Genomic DNA, 20,558 nt, shown 5'->3' with positions numbered 1-20,558 from the left:
AATCATTAATATGCTGCTATTTGTTCAACAATAAACTCGAGTGTTTTATTTAATAAAGCTACACTGTCTTTTTTTTTTTTTAACAAGATAATAACTGTCTAATACTAAAAAAATTTTTCTATATTTTATATTGATTTTGGAAGGCCATAAATAAATACATTTATTTATTGGAAATTTATAAGCTTTATTAATTTCATATAATAACATTGGTTATTTGCTTAACTCGTAGAAGCAATATTGATAAACCTAAATCTTTCTTCATTTGGAAGTTTTAAAGTACATTGAAGGTAATTTTATTTTAATAATTAGAACGCTTTAACTCTTATTGACACGTATTAACTTCTTGAATTCCATTTACCCTTAACTGTCAGTTGCAGTATTTCAAGATCACTATTATTTATCTACAATATTGATAAATTCAATCTAATTTCAATAACTAAAAAATTTAATCCATTTCAAGATATGAAACTATGTAATACTTAATGCATTATGACTAAAATTGTAAATATCTTTTGCTGATAAATATAATATGGAGAAAATTTTTGTTTTAATAAGATATTCTGTTATGAAAATATGAAATCAAATTAGTAAATTATTCAAGTCTTTATTTTAATTAGTAAATTTCTTTAATTACTTTTCTTTCTTTTCTTTTGTTATTTAAATACGCGCACACTAGCTTATATTATTTTAATTAATTCTGTTTTAATCATAGGATAAGTTTCTTATGTCTTTACGCATAGATAAATGAGTTTCGATTCACTTTTATCATACTAATGTAATCACTGATATAACCTTTCATTTACTCAAATTTAAAATCGAATGTAATACACATACAATTAATGAGTAACGGCTATTCAATGGGCATTCGGTTAATTAACTGAAAAGCATGAATGTCAACTTAATGAGTTTACACGGTATAGATAATAAATTTTATCTTAGTATGAAATCGAGCAAGTGTAATTCGTAAATTCAAATGAAAAAAAGTAAAGGAGTTTGAGTTGCGAGCGTGAGCTCAGGACAAAAAATGCAAATCTATGAGGTCATCCGGTAAAGTTTGTGACGTCACGATGTAGCATAGATGAACAGTTTTATATTTTTTCCCAGCTCTGCGAGTGTGCGCGCGTTTATATTTACACGGATATTGGAAAAGAGGTAATGGTATTTATTGAATTCCAATCTCTTTCCTATCTCTCTCTCTCTCTCTCTCGCTCTCTCTCTCTCTCTCTCTCTCTTTTCTTCAACTATTTTTGTTTATTAATAAATAATTGTTCCGAATTTCAATTTACATGAATGAATTGAGATCTAATTTTTTGTTAGTTTTTTAATTCGTTCAGATAATTTAGATTAAAAAATATGCTATTAGCCGAAGATTTACTGTAATCACATTTACTTTATTTATATCTGAAATTGTATTTTTACTAAATTAAAATCTTTTTATTAAGCATTTAATGAGTCAGGTAATTTTTTAAAAACTCTAATGGTAAGTTTCAAATTCAAAGCTTTAGAACTTGTGAAAAATTGTGCAGTTAAAAATATTTTTACTGAAAGAAAATGCAGATATCAAATGAAAAAACTTCCAAGAATGAGTGAACAAAATTTAACTAATAACCAATTGGTAACGCCATTCTTTTTTATTTATATTAATTTGATTAATTAAAAATTTAAATATCCTCTCCGCAACATAAAACTCGTTAATGTAAATATTAAGTAATAATCAAATAATTAGTTTAAATCAGAATATAATTATGTGCTTTAATTTAGATAAACGAAAGATTAAATGTTTTATGTAAAATTATAATATATCATTTGTTGTTGAAATTCAGTTCTTACATTAATTAACATTAATCATTGATTTTGTATAATTTTAACGTATATTTATAATTTGTATTGCTGACAGTCGTATAATCGTTAATATTATATAATATTATAGTAGAAAATTAAGAAAAATATATTTTTCTAAGTTTGTTTTCTTTTTTTCATTGAGTAATAGTATAAAATTAATAAACTATGCGTGTACATGAAATAAAAATTTACAAATGGAAGTTTAATAACTAAATTGAATTTATTAAGTGAATTCTGCATTGAAATCAGCATTTAGTACAACAATCTTATCTGTCGGTCGGTAACAGTACGTGATAATTTTTTCTTTCTTTATCACATAACAATATAATAAAAGCAAAATAAGTTAAACAAAAATAATTACCATGCAAACGCATTTATTTTGTGCAATAAAAATTGAAACTTTTTAAAATATATATTACCATTTAATATAATAAATTAATCATATTATTATATTAATATTATTTTATTAGAATTCTCATTTATCATAAAAAGAACGTATGAAATGACTTTGTATTGAGTTATATTTTATTTGAGATTAGTAGACAAAATTAAAAACTTTTCATTATCAAATTTTTTACATATTATGTCATATTTATGAAAAGATGTTGAATAAGAATTTTTATGAACAATGTCACAATTTAGTTTTTGCATAGGATAGATTACTTTGATAAGCAGTTATTTCTCAATCAAGAATTTCCAAATTAATTATCGAGGATTACTTAATGTGCATTTATATATATATTATTTAATACATTACTAACATAAGTAGTTCTCAATTCACTATTAAAACAGTGAGATTTATTAAAACTTAACATTTTCACGTAAGTACATTAGAAAAATTTGAATTAAAATTCATTACTATCATTAATCAAGCGATTGTTTTTAAAAATATTATTTAAACTAGGGCACTATTGTATGTTCAAATAGTGTACTATTAAACATTAATTTTATATGGAAATACATAGCTCAAAATGTGAATTATGTATGTTCATTAAAATTTATATTTATACCGTTATATATATATATATATATATATATATTTTTTACTAAAATATTATAAGCAGATTAGAAATGATATAAAAGCTTTGAAGCTTTTATTTAACAGTATCAATAAGAAAATTTAATATACTTTTTTTATTCTATTATAAATAATCTAAATATAAAATCTTGTCTATCAATGCCATTGAATTATATGATAAATTGAAAGTTAATTACAATAAATTAAATGTATATTTTGAATTAAAATTTGTATAATATTCAAAGAAAATATAATATAGAATTACTTACAAAGCCAGCTGATGCTTTATCTCTTCTATTTGCCATTGATGCAAAATTCCTTACTCATAGAAATGTTTGATGCATTATTTGGCTGTAAAATATAAATTTATTAAAAATAATACAAGCTTATGTTAAAAAAAGAAATTAAATTACTTTAAATATTTATATTGCGTTAATTTAATTTTAAGTATATCGATAATAAGTTCATAATTATAAGTATAAATGTCTTATTGAACTATTAATATTGAAAGTTCGGAATTATTTCAAAATATTTGTGTAATTATATATATTGGATTATAGAACAATTGTTTTAAACAAAATTAAAATTTGCTTATTTAATTGATAGAACTTATAGATTGTTATTTATTAAAAATTTATTGTAAAGAATAAAAATCCTCTTGTAATATACAGATAAAATGATTATAAATGGTGCTAAATGTTTAAACATGTGTGCTTTAAGAAAAAATTTCAACGACACTTGCAATTAGAGAAACTAAGGTATTAAATGAAAAAAAAATTTTAAATACAACTATCACTTACAATTACAATAACTAACACATATAACTAACTAAACTTTCCTAACTAAGCTACTGTTAAATTTATTAAATTGTTTGAACACAATAAAGGGAAATAAACATGAACTGTTGGAGATAAAAATGAAAGAAAAAGAAAAAAAAATAATAAATAAATTAAAAGCAATGCTTTTTGTTGCAGATATGAAGCATTGAATGTAAATCGTAAACATATATATTTTCATCGATAATTTTTACCAACTGAACTCTTACCTTGCAAAAAAAAGAATAGATCAAGTATTTGTGCGAAAGTGGTAGAACGAAGTAGTTTGACACGTAAATTACAGGTTATACATTATACAACAGAATTAGTAAGCCCGCGCACTGATGGGATAATTCGTAACACGAGGGGCGTATCACGTATGTATAACGTAAATATACAAAAAATTGAAAACAAACCCCTTTGGGTCAAGCATAAAGTCCGTAAGTAATGTCGTACTAGACTATTACTCGACACCAATACGTTTTTTTTCTAAAAATTTGTGCATACCGCAAGTTTGTCGTGCGACTTCCTCGTAGACGCCAAGCATTATTTATACACAACGCCAGCGAATAAAATTATACACGCGCGCCCGTTAGCTTGTCGCACTTGTTTGCTTTTTCACGCAGATTGTCACGCGCTTTTCTTTGCGAATGATAAAGTCTTGCGAACAATAATCATCGAAGCGATTAGCTTCTTGATCGGATAACTGACAAACGAAACTAAAACGCCAAGCTATGAAATTCGTATTCTTATTAGAATTTACAAATTTATATCACAGTACCATACAACGCAAGGAAACGATCATTTTTGTGCAGTGATGTATGGAGGAACACGGCGCACTAAGCTTCGACGAGAAATGCGTCACTAACCTCAAAGTAACTGCGACGATGCTGCTGCGCACTGTCGTTACTTTTTCAAACTTTAGAGTTATTTGAAAATTTCATCTTATATCTTTTTTATCTTTTATACATTCTAATGTATGTAGTGTGAAATATATTTTCCAATAGCGAATGAACCTTGGTACGCATGTATGCATGCATGCATTAATATACATGCATATATATGTGTGCGCGCGTGTGCGTTTATGAATATGTATATGCATATGTGTATATATACATTATAAAATTTGGTAGATGTATTTTAATGATTATTTTCAAAAATGATTTATAAACTATTGTATATACATATATGGCTTTGGAATAGATAATTTTATCATTTTTATCGTACTTTTCATTTTATATTTTAATCAATACATTTATATATTTAAAGTTTTAGTAAAAAAGAAAAAAAAAGAGGAAAAAAAAAGAAAAAGAAAAAAAAGAAAACCTTCGTTAAATCTAACTATTTGTACTTTTTATCATCACCGACAACTATTAAAATTATATTATGTTTCACTGCTTCAAATATTAAATGATTTTTGTAACCAATAAATTATAATATTTTATGCACGATTTTTAGATGTGTTTTATACACACGTGTGCATATATATATATATATATATATATATATATGTACGCATACTTGCGGGCGTATGCATACGTGTGTGCATGCATATAATAAAAGATAAAGACAGCTTGATTTTATTCCTTATCTAATCTATGTAGTTAGTATAGTTTTATTTATTAGATAATCTATTCATCTATACTTATTATCTAAAGCATCTTATCGATTAATCTTTTTAAAGGAAAAAACAGCGATCATTCGACATTAGCCCCGGGCATTAAAGGGACAGAGAAATACACAAATTAAAGTCTGTATGATTGTGATTTGGTACTATAACCTAGGCATTATATTTCTTCTCAATTGTCTTTTCGCGCGGATTAGCTTTTGAAACTTTTAATTTATTTAGAGTTAACAGTAAATTTTTGCTTATTTTGAACGATGTGTAACGATAATGTGTTGAAATATGGAAACAGCGATAAATATAATCGGGATATTTTTGGCTAAAATGTCAAAATTTGCATATCGCAAGGCTTGTAGAAGGTTGGTGTATATTTATTACTACGTATTTATTCAACACACTGTTGCGTCTTATTAGTTGTCTTAAATTTATTTGTTCGTTGATTGAGTTAGACTGTAAAATGTCCATAGTTTAAGAATCTCCGAGAAATTTCTACCAATAAAATTTTATGACATTGAAAGCAAGTAGAGTATAAACAAGAATTTAAAACTAATTCTAACGCTAAGCTATAGTAGTATTCGTATTTAATATAATAATTTATAATCAAGATTTTACGAATAATTGAATTGTATCGTAGTATTTAATAATATTTAACGGATGATTCTTAAAAAAAAAAAAAAGAAAAAAAAAAGAAAAACAAAAATTAAGAAATAATAAAAGTAATATATAAACGTACATTTCCAATAATTTTAATCTAATATGTTTTAATAATGTGTACAAATTTAGGATATTGATTTTTTTTATTTGTTTAATGTTATGTTATTTAGGTTAAGAAGGATGCAATGGCACAGGTGAAACTGATGTTTAAGCAAAGTACAGTAGATTTGAGCCAAGAATGTCTGTTTGAACTCAAGTGTCTTATAAAAGCAAACAATATTCATCATGCTACCCAATGTGAAATTTATCATAAACGGTTCTTGGCTTTTGCATGCGATTCGTCCGATCTTGGACTGTATTATTTGAGAGACTCATTATCCTTGCCAGTAATTAAAAAAATTCCATGGTTTCAAAACTCTAGAAAGAAAATAGCGTGTCTATGTTTCGATCCACTTGGCTCTTGGTTACTTATAGCAAGCATCGATGGCTCATTTTATATCATTCCAGCTAAAACGCTAATCAATGAAGTTTATCCAAGTGATCAAAAATGGACAACGAAAGATATAACCACTTATTCTTCCTTGAATGCTCAAAACTCGTTTGCTAGGTATTCCAATCATTGCTTTTAGAATTTTTCAACATACAATTATTAGTAATATTAATTCACAATAATATATACAAAATAATTTATAAATTAATCCATCTTGATTTTATATTAAATTCATAATTATCCATATATTATGTCAGTTATATTGTAGTTTGTTATCCAAAAAAACTTGCGTCTTTTTTTCAAATGATATATTTAGTTTCTGCTCATTATTACTCTGTTGTCTTTTTAATAAAAAATATTATGTCAATGTCAATGACTTATTGCGTACGTTAAATTTTCAGACCAAGCACAATAATATGGTGGCGAGGTGTATCCTTTTGCGGTGAGATAGGCATTATTGGTACTGAACAAGGAGAAATAATTTTTGTGAATTTAGAAACTGGACAACAAGTTGGTTCTACCAAAATTGATGGATGTATCGCTAGTTTTTTTATTTGCCAAGATACGGAGCTCGATACCGTGACATTATTAATAACAAATAATTGTAAGGAACAGTGGTATCTAGTTTTAGAAAAACCAGGTAGTAATTATATTTATCCTTTAAGTGATGTTTCATTACATCAATCCAAAGTGCGACATTTTGAAGCAGATAACGATGAAGCTAAAACATTTCCAACTACAAGATCAAGATTACGTGGTCTCAAACAATTATCAGTTGAAAAACTCGTTATTTTAAAGCAAAAACTTGCCGAATCAAGAAATCGTAATTTTGAGCCTTCTACAGCAAATTTAGGTATATTATAATATATCTTCTCGTATAAATTATTATGTTCAAGATAATATTAACAAATTATTAATATAATGTATAACTATTTTATATAATATCTATATTACTTATTGCGTTTGCCAATTTTCAATACAATTTCATTAATACTTTTTAGAGAATAGCAATAATTGTGATGTTGGATCTAATGACAATGAAAATTCTAACGGGAAAGGTCTATTTTTCAACCAACAGTCCGAGCCAGTTAAAAACAGCACTGTTCCCATTGCTTTGCCCAATCAAGCTTATATTACTGCTCAGCGAGTGGATAATAGCAAAACAATTTATACACGATATCTTCCTTCTATAAATTATTTGACTGTAAATAAAATTTTTTTTATATTTATATTATAATTAAAGAGTGAAGAAAGTTTTGAAATTACAATAGTTCAAATTATATATATATAATTTATAAGATTAGAATTAAATTAAACATCATTTAATTATTATAGTACATACAAATGCTCGATCAATGCTTTATTTAATTTGTAAATATTTGTCACTGAAAATTTAATTTTTCCTTTATTTACGTTTGCTTTCAGATTCATAAATGTAAATTGTCATCGCCTCCATGTCATGTTCATAAAATACCCGAGCATTGTGAAAGCATATTATTGACAAATAGATTTTTTTACATATCTGATACGAGGCATCGGTTCATTTATATAGTTTCTCGTCCACTATCGGAAATTAGAGAAAATGATGAATCCGATCTTTACAAAGAATCGATTGTAGCTCGATTTTCCTTTAATAATAGTGATGAAGTTATTAATAGTATTTACACAGTATCTAGCACGAGAACGGATGATGATTGTATTTCAAAAAATGAAGAGGATAAAACGTACCATATGGCAAAGAACATAAATGATCTCAAAGTGAAAATACCTCCAGTGGATACTTGTATAGTAGTTACGAACCTTGGCATCTATAGAATTGTATTAAGGTTAAAAAAATTCAATTTATTAACTTGAATTATTAAGTTGAAAAAAAAAAAAAGAAACAATTATCTACTTATTTCTGCAATAAAATAAAATTATAAAATCTAAAAATAGATAAAATATAAAAAATTAAGACTTCGGTTTTCATTTAAGAATATTTGGTTTTAATTGGTAAAAAAATGCTCCTGATTCCGGAGCTCAAGAATTTTTAATACCGAATTTATTGTATAAAGTTTATGTACTTTTTAAAATATTATCATTGGAAAATAATTAATTTATAATTACAATTTTCTATTTATGTATTATATTTACCGATGTTTTGATTTTTTTATTTTATTTTTATCTCTCTATTAATAATTATTGTTGTAATTGTTATTCATTTATAAAATAATGCTAGTTAAAAGTTCGATAAAATTTGTTAATTAATTAAACTCTTTTGTTCTTAGCAGGGAACATATTTTATCGCTTTTTATGGATTTAATATTGAGACGACGAGCGATTGAAGATGCTACGAAACTCGGAATGATATTTGGATTGAACGTGCAACAATTGATTGAATATGCCGGAGACATAATATTGTGCAATCGACAGTTTGGTAGAGCCATGGAATTGTATTCAATTGCTAAAGTGAATAAATATATATTATTTATAATTTACGATAGAGCATATAATAACAGATAATAATAAAATAATAATTATACCCTTCTAGTGCTTTCTGTTAAAAACTATATTAAAATTTGCATCGCTTGGATTTACCTCCGAGTTCTTAACTTATCTTTTATCATATTCTACTACTCCTGCAAGTATTGACTTATCGCAACAAAATAGAATAAACTTTTCAGATTTAAGCGTTCTTGCGTTCACTGAGCTTGCACTACGAGCAACTTCTGCACAAAGTAAAAGAATTTATAAGGACTTCTTGTGAGTATTGGCTATCTTAGGCACAAATTGTGATTAAAATCTGTGTTTTAGTAATATTTACTAAAATTGATTGTTTAGAAACTTCTTATCGACAAACACTTATTATGATGAATTATTTGTTATACATACTGCGGCACAAAATAAAATGTGGAATATATTACATCACTTAATGGTTTATAGAGGCTTGAGTTGTCAGGTGCTTGAAATTCTCGTCAAAGCTTTACCAGCCTTTATGTTGGAAAATTCGAATCTTGATTTGCATAAAAATTTAAGTAAGTAACCTTGCGAGGCAATTATTATGAAAATAAAAATCGCAGCGCTTATTATTACTTTATCTCTATCTCTGCTTTATTGTAGATGGTTTGTTAATGTGCTTAAGCGATTCCAGTTTAATTCAAGGTATGCTGAATAATCCCAGTACCGCTAGAAATCACATTTGTTTTATATTAGCAAATTTACCAACTCTTCAAATATTTATCTTACAGGTACTTACATTAGCAAACATTTTGCAAACAATTGTTCATCAATCTTTTTAATTTGATTTTAAATTCCTTTCTTACTAATATATACATGTAATATTTCATTAAATTTATACATATTTATGGTGAATTGGATTATTGTTAATTATTTGCAATATTTTTTAAAGCCAAATGTCACATAAGAATAATAAATACATTTATCTTCGAAAAAATAAAAATATTTTTAATTAATTTGCATAAATTATATATAATTTTTAATATTATTCAGAGGTTAATTACACTGTTTGATCCGACGAATGCTGCCATAAGGCCATTACTTTTACGTTTCAAGGCTCGACGAAGAGCTGCTTCTCGCAGTTCATTCTCCAGTCAATGTGATTCATTAGATTTATCCGAAGATTTGGTAAGAATAGCAGTTATAATATATATAATTTAGATATTAATTAAGTGCCTGTATGATCCATTTTAGGATGAAGTTGGCGTACTTATAGAAGAAATAATAGATATATTTTTACAAACTCTTCTTACTCTACTCCATAAGAAGCAGCTCAGTATGAAATTTCTCGCAAAGAATGTGCCATTTACGCAATTACCTGATATCGAAGGGGTAATAATGAATTTTACAGAATTTTAGTTTAAATAGAAAATGATTATCATAATTTCTAATTTGATGCTTATTTTTTTTTTTTTTTTTTTTTTTTTTTTTTTTTTTTATCGAAAAGGATCGAAAGGGAAAAAATGTTAGCGTAGATTTTAAAAGGCGCTTATTAAGCACAGGATTTGCTCATACAGCTTTAATAAGAAATGGTAATGTTTATACATGGGGAAATACTCTGCAAGGATGCTTAGGTGAGTTATATCATTATGATAGTTTGTAAAGAACGGTGATCGACATAGATTTTTCGTTAATTTTTTTTTTTTTTTTTTTTTTTTTTTTTTTACCAATTATATAATACATAACATGCCTCCTTATTTTAAATTCATTTAATTTAATTATAATATAATATATAATCGACACATTTATATTTATTGGGTAAGAAGCACTTAGCTAATTATTTCTGAAATCTTATTAATTCCTATGTACAGTGCATTTCGAATTTCGTTGACTTAAACATAAAACAGCAATGTTGATTTCACAAAATTAGACGTTGATATTAAAAAAAGATCAATACTTTTATTATAAGTATTCTATTTGCTATTATTATAAGTGATTGATATTAAATTAAATTTTCAATAATTCAGCCACTCTAAATCATTACGATCAATTGATAAATTATATCGATTAATAAGTAAACTAATAGATAGTTAATTCATCGAGTTGTTCTTATTTGTCATTGTTATTGTTTACTGAACGTGAAGGAACTGGCCCAACGATGTTGCCGAGTAGTCTGCCGCAGGGTATCTTCATTTTCCGTCGCCTAGGTATCGAGGTACTGTCGGTCTCTTGCGGCCGCTGTCACACCCTTGCCGTCACAAATAATGGCGTATACGCTTGGGGAGGCAATAAGTTCGGTCAATTAGGCCTTGGTAATATATACCAGTGCCCCAATCCAGAATTGATAACATCGCTCGCTCAAGAGATCATCGTCGAGGCCATAGCGGGTGAATTTCTTTTTGAGCGTTTATTAAGATTTTGAGAATAATTTAATGAACCTTACGTATGCTTAAATTAACAAAATCATCCCTTTTGCAATTGAAGCGAAATTTTCCATACATGCGAATGTACGCAATGCTTACGAATGCGTACGAGAGTAATTCTAGGAGAAATTTATTTATTCATGGAAAAATGATTTGAGTAGCAGTTTAAAACTGTTTGACACTTTTAGAAGCATTTTGAAAAAGAATTTACGTAATTTAAAAGTAATTAATGTCATTAATTGAGCAACTTTAAGCCTTCATAAAAAAAGCGTATTATGTCACTTAACGATATAACTCGCTATTTATTATTATTAAGTTGTCAGCATCATTTCGGTAGTGTGGCTACCGAAGTAGTGGTAGTAATTAAAAACAATACGACCGACTATTGATTCTCTTGGATGGAAGGCTCATCGACGTTGTTATCTAGGTGTGCACCATTCGGCGGCGGTGACTGCGGACGGGCGTCTCTTCACCTGGGGCTGGGGCGTCCACGGGCAATTGGGCCATGGTAACACGGAGAACATGCGCGTGCCGAGTCTCGTCGAAGGCCTCCTCGGACTCCCGGTACGGCATGCGAGCGTCGGTTACGCTCACACCGTCGTCCTTACCGCCGACGGCTACGTCTACGCATTCGGCTGCAACCTCTTCGGCCAGCTTGGCAATCCGAGCGCTACCAAGTGCACGATCCCGGTCAAGGTCAGCCTGCTGCCCGAGAAGATCACTCTTATATCAACCAAGTACTTTCATAACGTGAGTTTACAGTGACTTTCATTTCTTCGTTGACTGGCACCTGGCAACTATATTCCCCTCCCTATTCGTGCAATTTTAATTGATTTTTTTTTTTACGTTCGATCGTGGATATCTTGCGTATCGATCGTGGCTAGTCCGTTGTACAAAAAAATGCTTCTTGACCTAATTCATCGGATTTATTAGATCCGAGAGATTTATTAAATAGGAGGTTTTATTAGATATTAGTAATGTGCTTAGGGAAGCTGAATAATACTTGGCCAGATGGCTGGCGGATAATTAAAATTTTAATCAACGTTCGACCGTTAAATATTTAGGCTCAGCCAATTGTCTACTCGAGAATGTTTATATGACGAGTAGAGACGAAATTTCTAATGTCAAAATTATAATTGTATTGACGTAATTTTTTAACTGTCAATCGATGTTTGATTTTGAAAAAATAATCGGAGCATATTAAAAGTTTCGAGGTACGGGGTGAACGTTTTATACGAATAACCAAAACTTTTTATATATTGCAATGGAAATAGCTAAAGATTTAATTTCGCAGCTCGCCGTGAGTTCCACAAATCAGCTTTACGTTTGGGGTGCGAACCCTCAAATTCTGAAGATAAATAGGAGAGAACGAAAGATTAAAGAGCAGCAAGCAAAATCGACGGTCGAGGAAACGTTAAAGAAAGATAGCTCCACTAATAACGAGGAAATAATCGAGGAGCAAGATAATATTGACAATGGCGGAGAATCAAATGACACTTTGAGCATCAATGACAAGGTTACGGCAGCTTCCAACACTTCCGAAGCGGAAAATATCTCGGGACTTCACGATCATATGATACCCGGATTCATTGACATGAAGTTTATTTACGGAAAAATTATTCAGGTACGGTGAAAATAGTTTGTTCTCGAATATCTTAATAGAAAAATTGCATTTATTTATTTATTAGCTCATTGCTAATAATGAATAAAACTGAATTATTTTTTTCTTCAAATACAAACATTACATCTCAAGACTTCAAATATAGTTTGACCGCAAACTATATAGCTATGCAAGTATACAATAAGAAAGTTTCGTACCGATTTCTATTTAATTTCAATTTTATTTTTAATTACATTATAATTATAAAGCTTTGGAGAGATGTACGGTTTTTTTACTTTGTAAAATATTATTTAACTGTTAATCGTTTCCAAAATGAATCCCAGTTCAAGTGTCAAAATTATTATATTAGCAACGAGAGCAATTATTCTAGTGGTGTTATTATGCGCATGTAATTAATTATAGTCGTATGGTAAATGATGTAAAATTAGAAATTGATGTTTCCATATGTTTGTATTTTATAGTTTATTTACTAACCACGTATGAACTATTTTAATTTCGAATGTGCATTGTAAGAGCAACGTTCATGTATATCTTATTAGATATTTGTAAGAATTTGTATATATATATATATATATGTATATAATGTTCGTAGCGAGCGATAATAAAAACCTAATTTTTAATTTTCCATTAGATATCGACGGGCTACTGTCACTCAGCACTTTTAACGAAAGACGGTAGAATCTACACGTGGGGTCGGAACGTGGATGGTCAACTTGGCACAGGATTCAAGCGCGATGTCGAAATTCCCACGCAGATGTGTTTCAATGCCTATCGCGTAGAACAATCAAAAGAGAATAGTGAACAAGCCAATAATCAGACGATAGCACCTAATAGTGATAAGTACAATGCCAATAGCGAGACGATCTCGGACGTAAACGTAGATTTCGATGCTAGTCAGAAGGATTTTAATTATTTCAAACAGGCTGTGAAGATTTGCTGTGGAAGCAACTTTACGGTTGCTATTCAACCAGGTATTGTAAAATTGAAAAAATTGTAAAATTGTAATATTCACAGACGCATAGTGAAAGTTTTAAAGGGCTTTTTAAAATGTACTTTTACTTGCTTAACTCTTAACTATTAAAGTTGTGTTGCAATTAGCGAAGAGTCTCAAATATTTCATTTCACTCGATCTCTTACCAAAATCTTAATTTCAGGTGGAAATGTGCTGTCTTGGGGAAATAATAATCTAATGCAATTGGGCCGAACACCGGACAAGCTGAAACAATCGGAAGATAGGATGAATATGGCATTTCAGTCGTCAAAACGTACTTTTCGTAACATAACCAGATTCGATAGGTTGGATAAAGTTACAGAATCGATGCCTAATCAAGTTCCAAATATTCCCTCGCCAACAATTTCTTATCAAAGTTACGACGTGACTCCACTTGCTGGCTCAATACGACCTCTCATTAATATTGAACACAATTTGAGCGACTTAACTTTACATTATGCATTAGAACAATTTCACGGACTTTACGGCAGCTTTAAAATTCTTAACAAGGTTTGGAAATATCAATTTGATTAAGTATTTCTCGATTACGTATTTATAAGTATAAGCTTTTTAATAGCTTATTTCTAAGCTTAATTACTGATAAATATTACCATTGCAAGTAAAGATATGAATTGAATGTATGTAACCGTGTGATTTTTATCATTATTATGCCAAGCATGGATCTTTAATAATCTATCGAATAAATATTGATTGTACTTAAAAAAAGTCTTTTAAAATATAATTTTAATGCATTGGTAAATGTAAAATATTGCTTGACGTTGTCATAGGAGTAGCAAAATAATATCCATAAAATACTCAATACAATTTAATATAATAATTCTTTTATTGTTTACAGTGCATTGAAGTAAAGAATTATCAAGCATGTGCAAAAATTGAATTATTGGAGCATAATTTTGTGGAGGCTCTGACTTATCAATTTAAAGCTTTGAAGGAATGCGATTTAACGAGCTTAGAATCTTCCTCCAATGTAAATTCTTATGCGGAAAATTCATCTGAAAATTTAAAAGACAATAATAGTATTCTTCAGGAGAACAGTAAACTTTTCGAAAAGCATGTGGAACAAAACCTCGTAGATACCATGATAGAAAGTGTGGAAAAGCAGAAGATAAAAATGCCTGGAAGTAAGTCTTTGGACAGCTTTCAAACAATTGAACAGGAGCTACATACGTTTGATTGCCAAGGTGGTTCTGAAGATCTTTTTGATGATTGTAAGTACGAGAATATGTCGTTGGATATGACTGCACAAGAAACCTTACAAAATAATAATAAAGAGAATAGGGAGAGTCCATTATCGAGTTTAGAAAATAGTATATCTCAAGAGGACACGTATAATGATAATTCCTTACTTACGAATTACAATGCATTAGATTTTAATCAATCTTCGACAGCAAATAGCAAACGTGCCAAAGGGTTTACGTTAAATAATCAAGAGTTAATTATGATGCAGCAGGCTGTAAATATTGTTGACTTTTATTTATATGAAATTGAAGAGGACGCTTATGTTCCCGTCTATGAAATGTCGGCGATCTGTGTTAATTTTTGGTTAGAAAATAAATTTCCTATAGAAGAATTAGAAAAAGTATTTTATAAGTATATGAAGAAAATATTTTATTCCTTGGGTCTACTACTTTTTAGGTAATTTTTACATTTAAAAATTTTTTTTTTTTTTTTTTTTTTTTGATATATATTGAAACATTTATCTATCTTTATTAATGGCAAAAAAAAAAAAAAAAAAAAAAAAAAAAAAAAATAAAAAATAATTTCATATATTTTTTTTAGCGATTCAAGAAAGTGTTCGAAATCTGAAAAAAATGGTAAAAACATCCGCTTTAAAAATGTTGAGAAAATTCTTTCCACCGAATTCTGCTTGAAAGTTTGTTCCTTGATTATGGAGCATATCGAGGAAGGTGTGTATTTATTTACTATTTGCCGTACTTTGTTTAAGTAAAATATTAAGTATAATATACTAACAAAAATGCTTATTGCATTTTTTAGGAAAACCAACTATAGAATATATAGAATTATTATCAATGTCAATGGCAAATAATTACGGCCCACCACTTACCGGATATCCTGGAACTAGTGAAAATAAAACACCCGAGCAAATGATCGATGGAATAATAAGTACACTGGCTGCAAAGTATTACGATCCACGACCTTTTATACACATTAAGGTATTATGTGCATGTGCGCGCTCCTGCGCTTACGTATTCGTTTTTATTAAAGATATATATATATATATATATATATATATATATATATATATATATATATATTTTTTTTTAATTTTGATTCGATTAAATGAATTGAATGGATATGAGAATATTGCGGCTAATTTTATTATCAAATGCATAATAGGATCCAGAAGTAGTGTCAGAATTATTCACAGCTGACGAGGACTCGATGATATTTACGTGCGGTCATCAATTTCTTATGTCCGCTTACCAGTCTGAAGCAATACCGAGAATGGAAGCTGAACTCCTCACACTTCGATCACCACTACCCTCGACCGCACAATTTCTTGGTTCAGTCTTAAGCCAAACAAATAAACCCGAAACACTTTGTCCATTATGCTTGTCCCAAGTTCTCAAAGACACAGCAAAGAACGTTACGAATAGGTAAATTTATTGTAAAAAAAAACAAAAAACAAAAACAAAAACAAAAAAAAAAAGAACAAAAAAAAACTCTCCTCGGCTCATTGCCAGATTATTGCACATGTATTTTGATATATAAGAATATTTTGCAGTTTTTAAAAATATTTATAATTCTTATGTATCCCTGTATGAGCTATGATTAATCAGAAATCGGGTACATTATTAAAAGCAATTAGCAATAACACCAACGATAACAATAATAACGATAACTATACAAATAATGCAGTCATCCATTAAAAAAAAAAAAAAAAAAAAAAAAAAAAAAAAAAAAAAAAAAAAACAACAACAAAAAAAAAAGAAAAAAAAACAACAACAAAAAACATTGATAGTAGGAAAATAATAATTAAATTTTTTAACAATTTTTAAAAAATCTGTACACATATTTTAAGTTAAAGATTTTTCACCATTTCATTACAACTATAAATAAGGTTGATTATTATTATTTTTTTATTTTTTTTATAAATATAAAAATATGTAATTTAATATGAATTCATTTGGATATATGAATTTAGTTAATTTATTTTAATTTATACATAATAGATTTTGACTTATTTATTGTTATGTACATTTGCTCGATTTATCTTACATGCGTATGAAAATTTTACGAGGGACAATTTTAGTTAATAAAGTATTATTTTTTTCCAAATAGTTCGATAACCGTGAAGGAAATGTTGAAGTATTATGCTAATAGCTGAATGACCTATTAATATCTTTTTATCTCTGCGCGTTGAATTTTTATAAATTATTAGGAAGAATTGCGCTAACATAGTACAGTATTCAAATTTTAAAACAACAAATATCAATCCAATTAGTGAATTTACAAATAACTCTTAATAAAAATCGATCTGTTTAATATATGCAAATGCAATTGTAAATGGTGAATTATGATACAAAATAATTATACAGCATAATTTACAATAGAACACGAATTATTTAGTTTATTTTAAACAAAAATTTTCAGTACTATCTTAATTAAAATAATGTAATAATTAGTTCATGTGTTTTATTATAATAAATTTTTTATTCCATTCTTTCATAGAAATTGGATTTTAGAATTAATATATACAATTTGCCTATCATTAGATTATCATTCAGTATCATTAAATCATTTTTCCTAGCCAAAACAATCTATTTCAATAAACAATTTATTATAAAATTATTGATTAATGATATTTTTGGATAGATTTTTGGCATCTTCTAGTATCTATTATGATAGTTGTAATTTTCGGCAAATGTAATTTTATCCGTTTGTTATATAATTTGTAATATTGCTTTAATCGTAATTAGCCGTTGCTTTTGTGATTTATAGTATTTATACTTAATTAGCCGATGATGCTTAGCGATTCTTTTAAGACAAATTTTTTTTCTAACCCTCATTGAAGTACATGAATTTAAAGTCATGTATTTCAACTGATTTAATATTCTTTCAAATCAAGTATTTATCAACAATCACCAACAGTTTAATGCTTAAATTTGCATATATTAATTCCAATTCATTGATGTTTAAAATTCTTTAGTATCCTCGAATTTTTGTGATTTTAGAATTAAATTAACATCTTAAAACTTTTGTTTATAAAGTTTTATAGATCACAGCGTAATATTTGAAGGATACTAAGCTGACATACTATGAGTGAAGAATTTATGCAAATTTTAAAGCTTATGTTTGAAGTATTTTTTTCAGAAATTCCTTTTCATCGATTATATTCCACGACACTTTCATATCAAAAGTCAGTGATTGATATAATGTTTTTAAATATTATATATTTTTAAACATAAAACGTTATTCAAAATTGTATTCTTTTCAACACAAATCATAATATTTACTATTAAGTTCACATTTTTTTAGATATTTTATTAGCTTATGATTTGCTACGCGTATCTCTAGAAAATCATAATTTTATCAATGCCGTGTAACGAACAAGTGCAAGTAATGAAATTTTTATTTTGTTCAAGCTTGTTGTTACGATTTAAATAGACAGGTGGTTTATATGTGATTATTTGCCATTATTTATTTGTATTGTCTAATAGAGAGCAAATATGGAATAACAGTTGACTAAAATAATAGTTCAAACATTTTTTGATATGTAAGAAATCGAACTATTAAATATAATGATTACTATTGTTGATTGCTATATAATTATTGTACATGTATATTGAATGCATAATTATAATCATATAACGACCACTAATGTAAATTTTGTAAATTTCATTTATTATGTAAATAATTTTTACGGTTTGTACTTTGTCGAACTTTCGTAGAAATAATGCTAGTTGTGGTGAAACGAATTATACAAATAATTATATATAAAAAAATTTCATTTTAATATTTATAAAAAATTAATAAAAACTTCTATGTACTGGTTTTGAAATAAATATTTATAATTAGTAACGTTAAACAGTTGTTTTCTTCATTGTTTATTAATATATATTGTATTATTGTTAGTACTAATACCAGAATAAACATAAATTATTTGTAAAATATAAAAAAAAAACAAAAAAAAAAACATTTTCGATACTTATTTTATATATAAATTTGTGTATAAATCAGTATAATAAGAATATAATAAGGAGAATAAAATTACACATACATAAATAAAATTATATCCTAGTAATTAATCTCTTAGTATTTAGTATTTAAGAATTTATCTATCGACAGTAAATAAAAACGGTTCACGATAAACATAAAAACATAAAAATTTTCAACTATACGTTCAAACAATAAAAAATGATGATAAAAAACAAATATAACTTTAGATATTTACATACTATTGTGTACATAATTTTCTAATTCGATAAATTTCAGATAATTTATTATTGAATTATTATAATATTTGTAATGTTGTGATAATTCGGATAGTAGAATTTATTTTCTGTAAATTTTAGCCGCATTACTAATAATTTCTTATAATAAGTAAGTAATTTACTCTTAATATTTAAATAATGTTTTATAAACAAATTTGTGTGTATAAAATGTATGAACAATAGATTAAATATATAGTATGATAATATTAACAGTTATTAATAGATATGTATTTTTATATATTAAACAAAAAAATTGAAAAAAAAATATTTTTGTCTGTTTAATAAAGTTTATTATGATTTTTGTTATTATGTTATTTATTATTAAATGGTTAATTTTTTACAATTCATGTTTATTACATTGTTCTTATAGATAATATACTATCGGACTGCAGTACTGAAGATGTTTTTCAAGCAAACATTTTATGTAATTGTGCAATTGTCTTGTTTTATACAAATAGCATAAGCTTATAAAAGTAAAAATAGTAAGCAAAAAAAAAAAAAAATGAATTTCAATAGTTTTTTTTTTTTTTTTTTTAACGTAATTGTGAAATAATTAAAAAAACGGCTTATTCATATTATTTTCTATCATATAGAAGATTTGACTGAAAAGTTTCCTGTTGGTTAGAGGATTAACTTCAGAAAGTAAAATAACAGAAAATGTCAATAAGTTCGTAAACATGCGTATGCATAATTTTTGTGGCTAAATAAAACGAAAATTTTCTCCCATTGTCTCTAATATAAAAACATTACCGCACCTTATCAGTTAAACATAGTGATAATATATATATATATATATATATATATATATATATATATATTTATATTTACGACCGTGTGGTAGCGATAAAACAATTCCTCTGAGATAAGATGCAAGTCGATAAGTATACGCCTTGAAAACGGGCAATGGCCGTGATAGATGAAAGGAATAACGTCGTGTTTATCGGGAGAGACGTGCGATAAAGTCCTCGAAATCTCTTTTCTGAGTGCTACGATGCTCGATGTAAAGTTATGTTCTAGGTGCTGACATGCGTGGATAATACATGGATTGGCCAAGCATTTCTCCTTCAACATATCCGCGAACTGACCCATGAGATGAAATGTTCAGCACGGCAATAATAACGTGGATTGTCATCGCTTTGAGTGTGGGTGTTGTGACGGACGAAGAGA

General features: G+C 27.5%; 2 protein-coding genes across 6 annotated transcripts in view; one reads left to right on the top strand and one right to left on the bottom strand.

The window, feature by feature from the left end:
- The window catches only part of dia (diaphanous related formin 1), a 29,904-nt gene extending 25,312 nt beyond the window's left edge, over positions 1–4,592 (bottom strand). For 2 of the 5 annotated variants that reach the window (XM_011501389.1, XM_011501393.1), the window contains exons 1-2: positions 3,906–4,528; positions 3,130–3,211 (exon numbers count right to left, since the gene is read on the bottom strand). In XM_011501389.1, coding sequence (XP_011499691.1) covers positions 3,130–3,165 — 36 coding nt within the window. In that variant the 5' untranslated portion in view covers positions 3,166–3,211; positions 3,906–4,528. The other 3 variants (XM_011501392.1, XM_011501390.1, XM_011501391.1) reach the window with 3 other exon arrangements.
- A 907-nt stretch (positions 4,593–5,499) lies between these two features.
- On the top strand, positions 5,500–16,587 carry ca (RCC1 and BTB domain containing protein claret). The gene is made up of 21 exons (XM_011501459.1): positions 5,500–5,658; positions 6,124–6,560; positions 6,845–7,296; positions 7,445–7,647; positions 7,869–8,269; positions 8,714–8,891; positions 8,974–9,185; positions 9,264–9,457; positions 9,543–9,670; positions 9,933–10,067; positions 10,134–10,271; positions 10,387–10,513; positions 11,024–11,266; positions 11,730–12,052; positions 12,597–12,926; positions 13,555–13,894; positions 14,078–14,424; positions 14,771–15,570; positions 15,715–15,842; positions 15,931–16,109; positions 16,294–16,587. Exons 2-21 carry the CDS (start codon positions 6,139–6,141, stop codon positions 16,555–16,557), a joined length of 5,544 nt encoding a protein of 1,847 aa, XP_011499761.1. The 5' UTR covers positions 5,500–5,658; positions 6,124–6,138; the 3' UTR covers positions 16,558–16,587.
- The last annotated feature ends 3,971 nt before the right edge of the window (positions 16,588–20,558 follow it).

This window comes from Ceratosolen solmsi, unplaced genomic scaffold, assembly GCF_000503995.2.
Source record: "Ceratosolen solmsi marchali unplaced genomic scaffold, CerSol_1.0 scaffold3, whole genome shotgun sequence".
Lineage (NCBI taxonomy): Eukaryota > Metazoa > Arthropoda > Insecta > Hymenoptera > Agaonidae > Ceratosolen > Ceratosolen solmsi.
Note: the sequence above shows the minus strand (reverse complement) of the source record. Positions and strands in the feature narration are given on the sequence as shown.

Excerpts from the sequence above, each read along its gene's own strand:
- ca (XM_011501459.1), top strand. The coding sequence starts at position 6,139 with ATGGCACAGGTGAAACTGATGTTTAAGCAAAGTACAGTAGATTTGAGC. Across the intron at positions 9,186-9,263 it reads AGAATTTATAAGGACTTCTT|AAACTTCTTATCGACAAACA; the intron begins GTGAGTATTGGC and ends TTGATTGTTTAG. Across the intron at positions 12,053-12,596 it reads CAACCAAGTACTTTCATAAC|CTCGCCGTGAGTTCCACAAA; the intron begins GTGAGTTTACAG and ends TTAATTTCGCAG.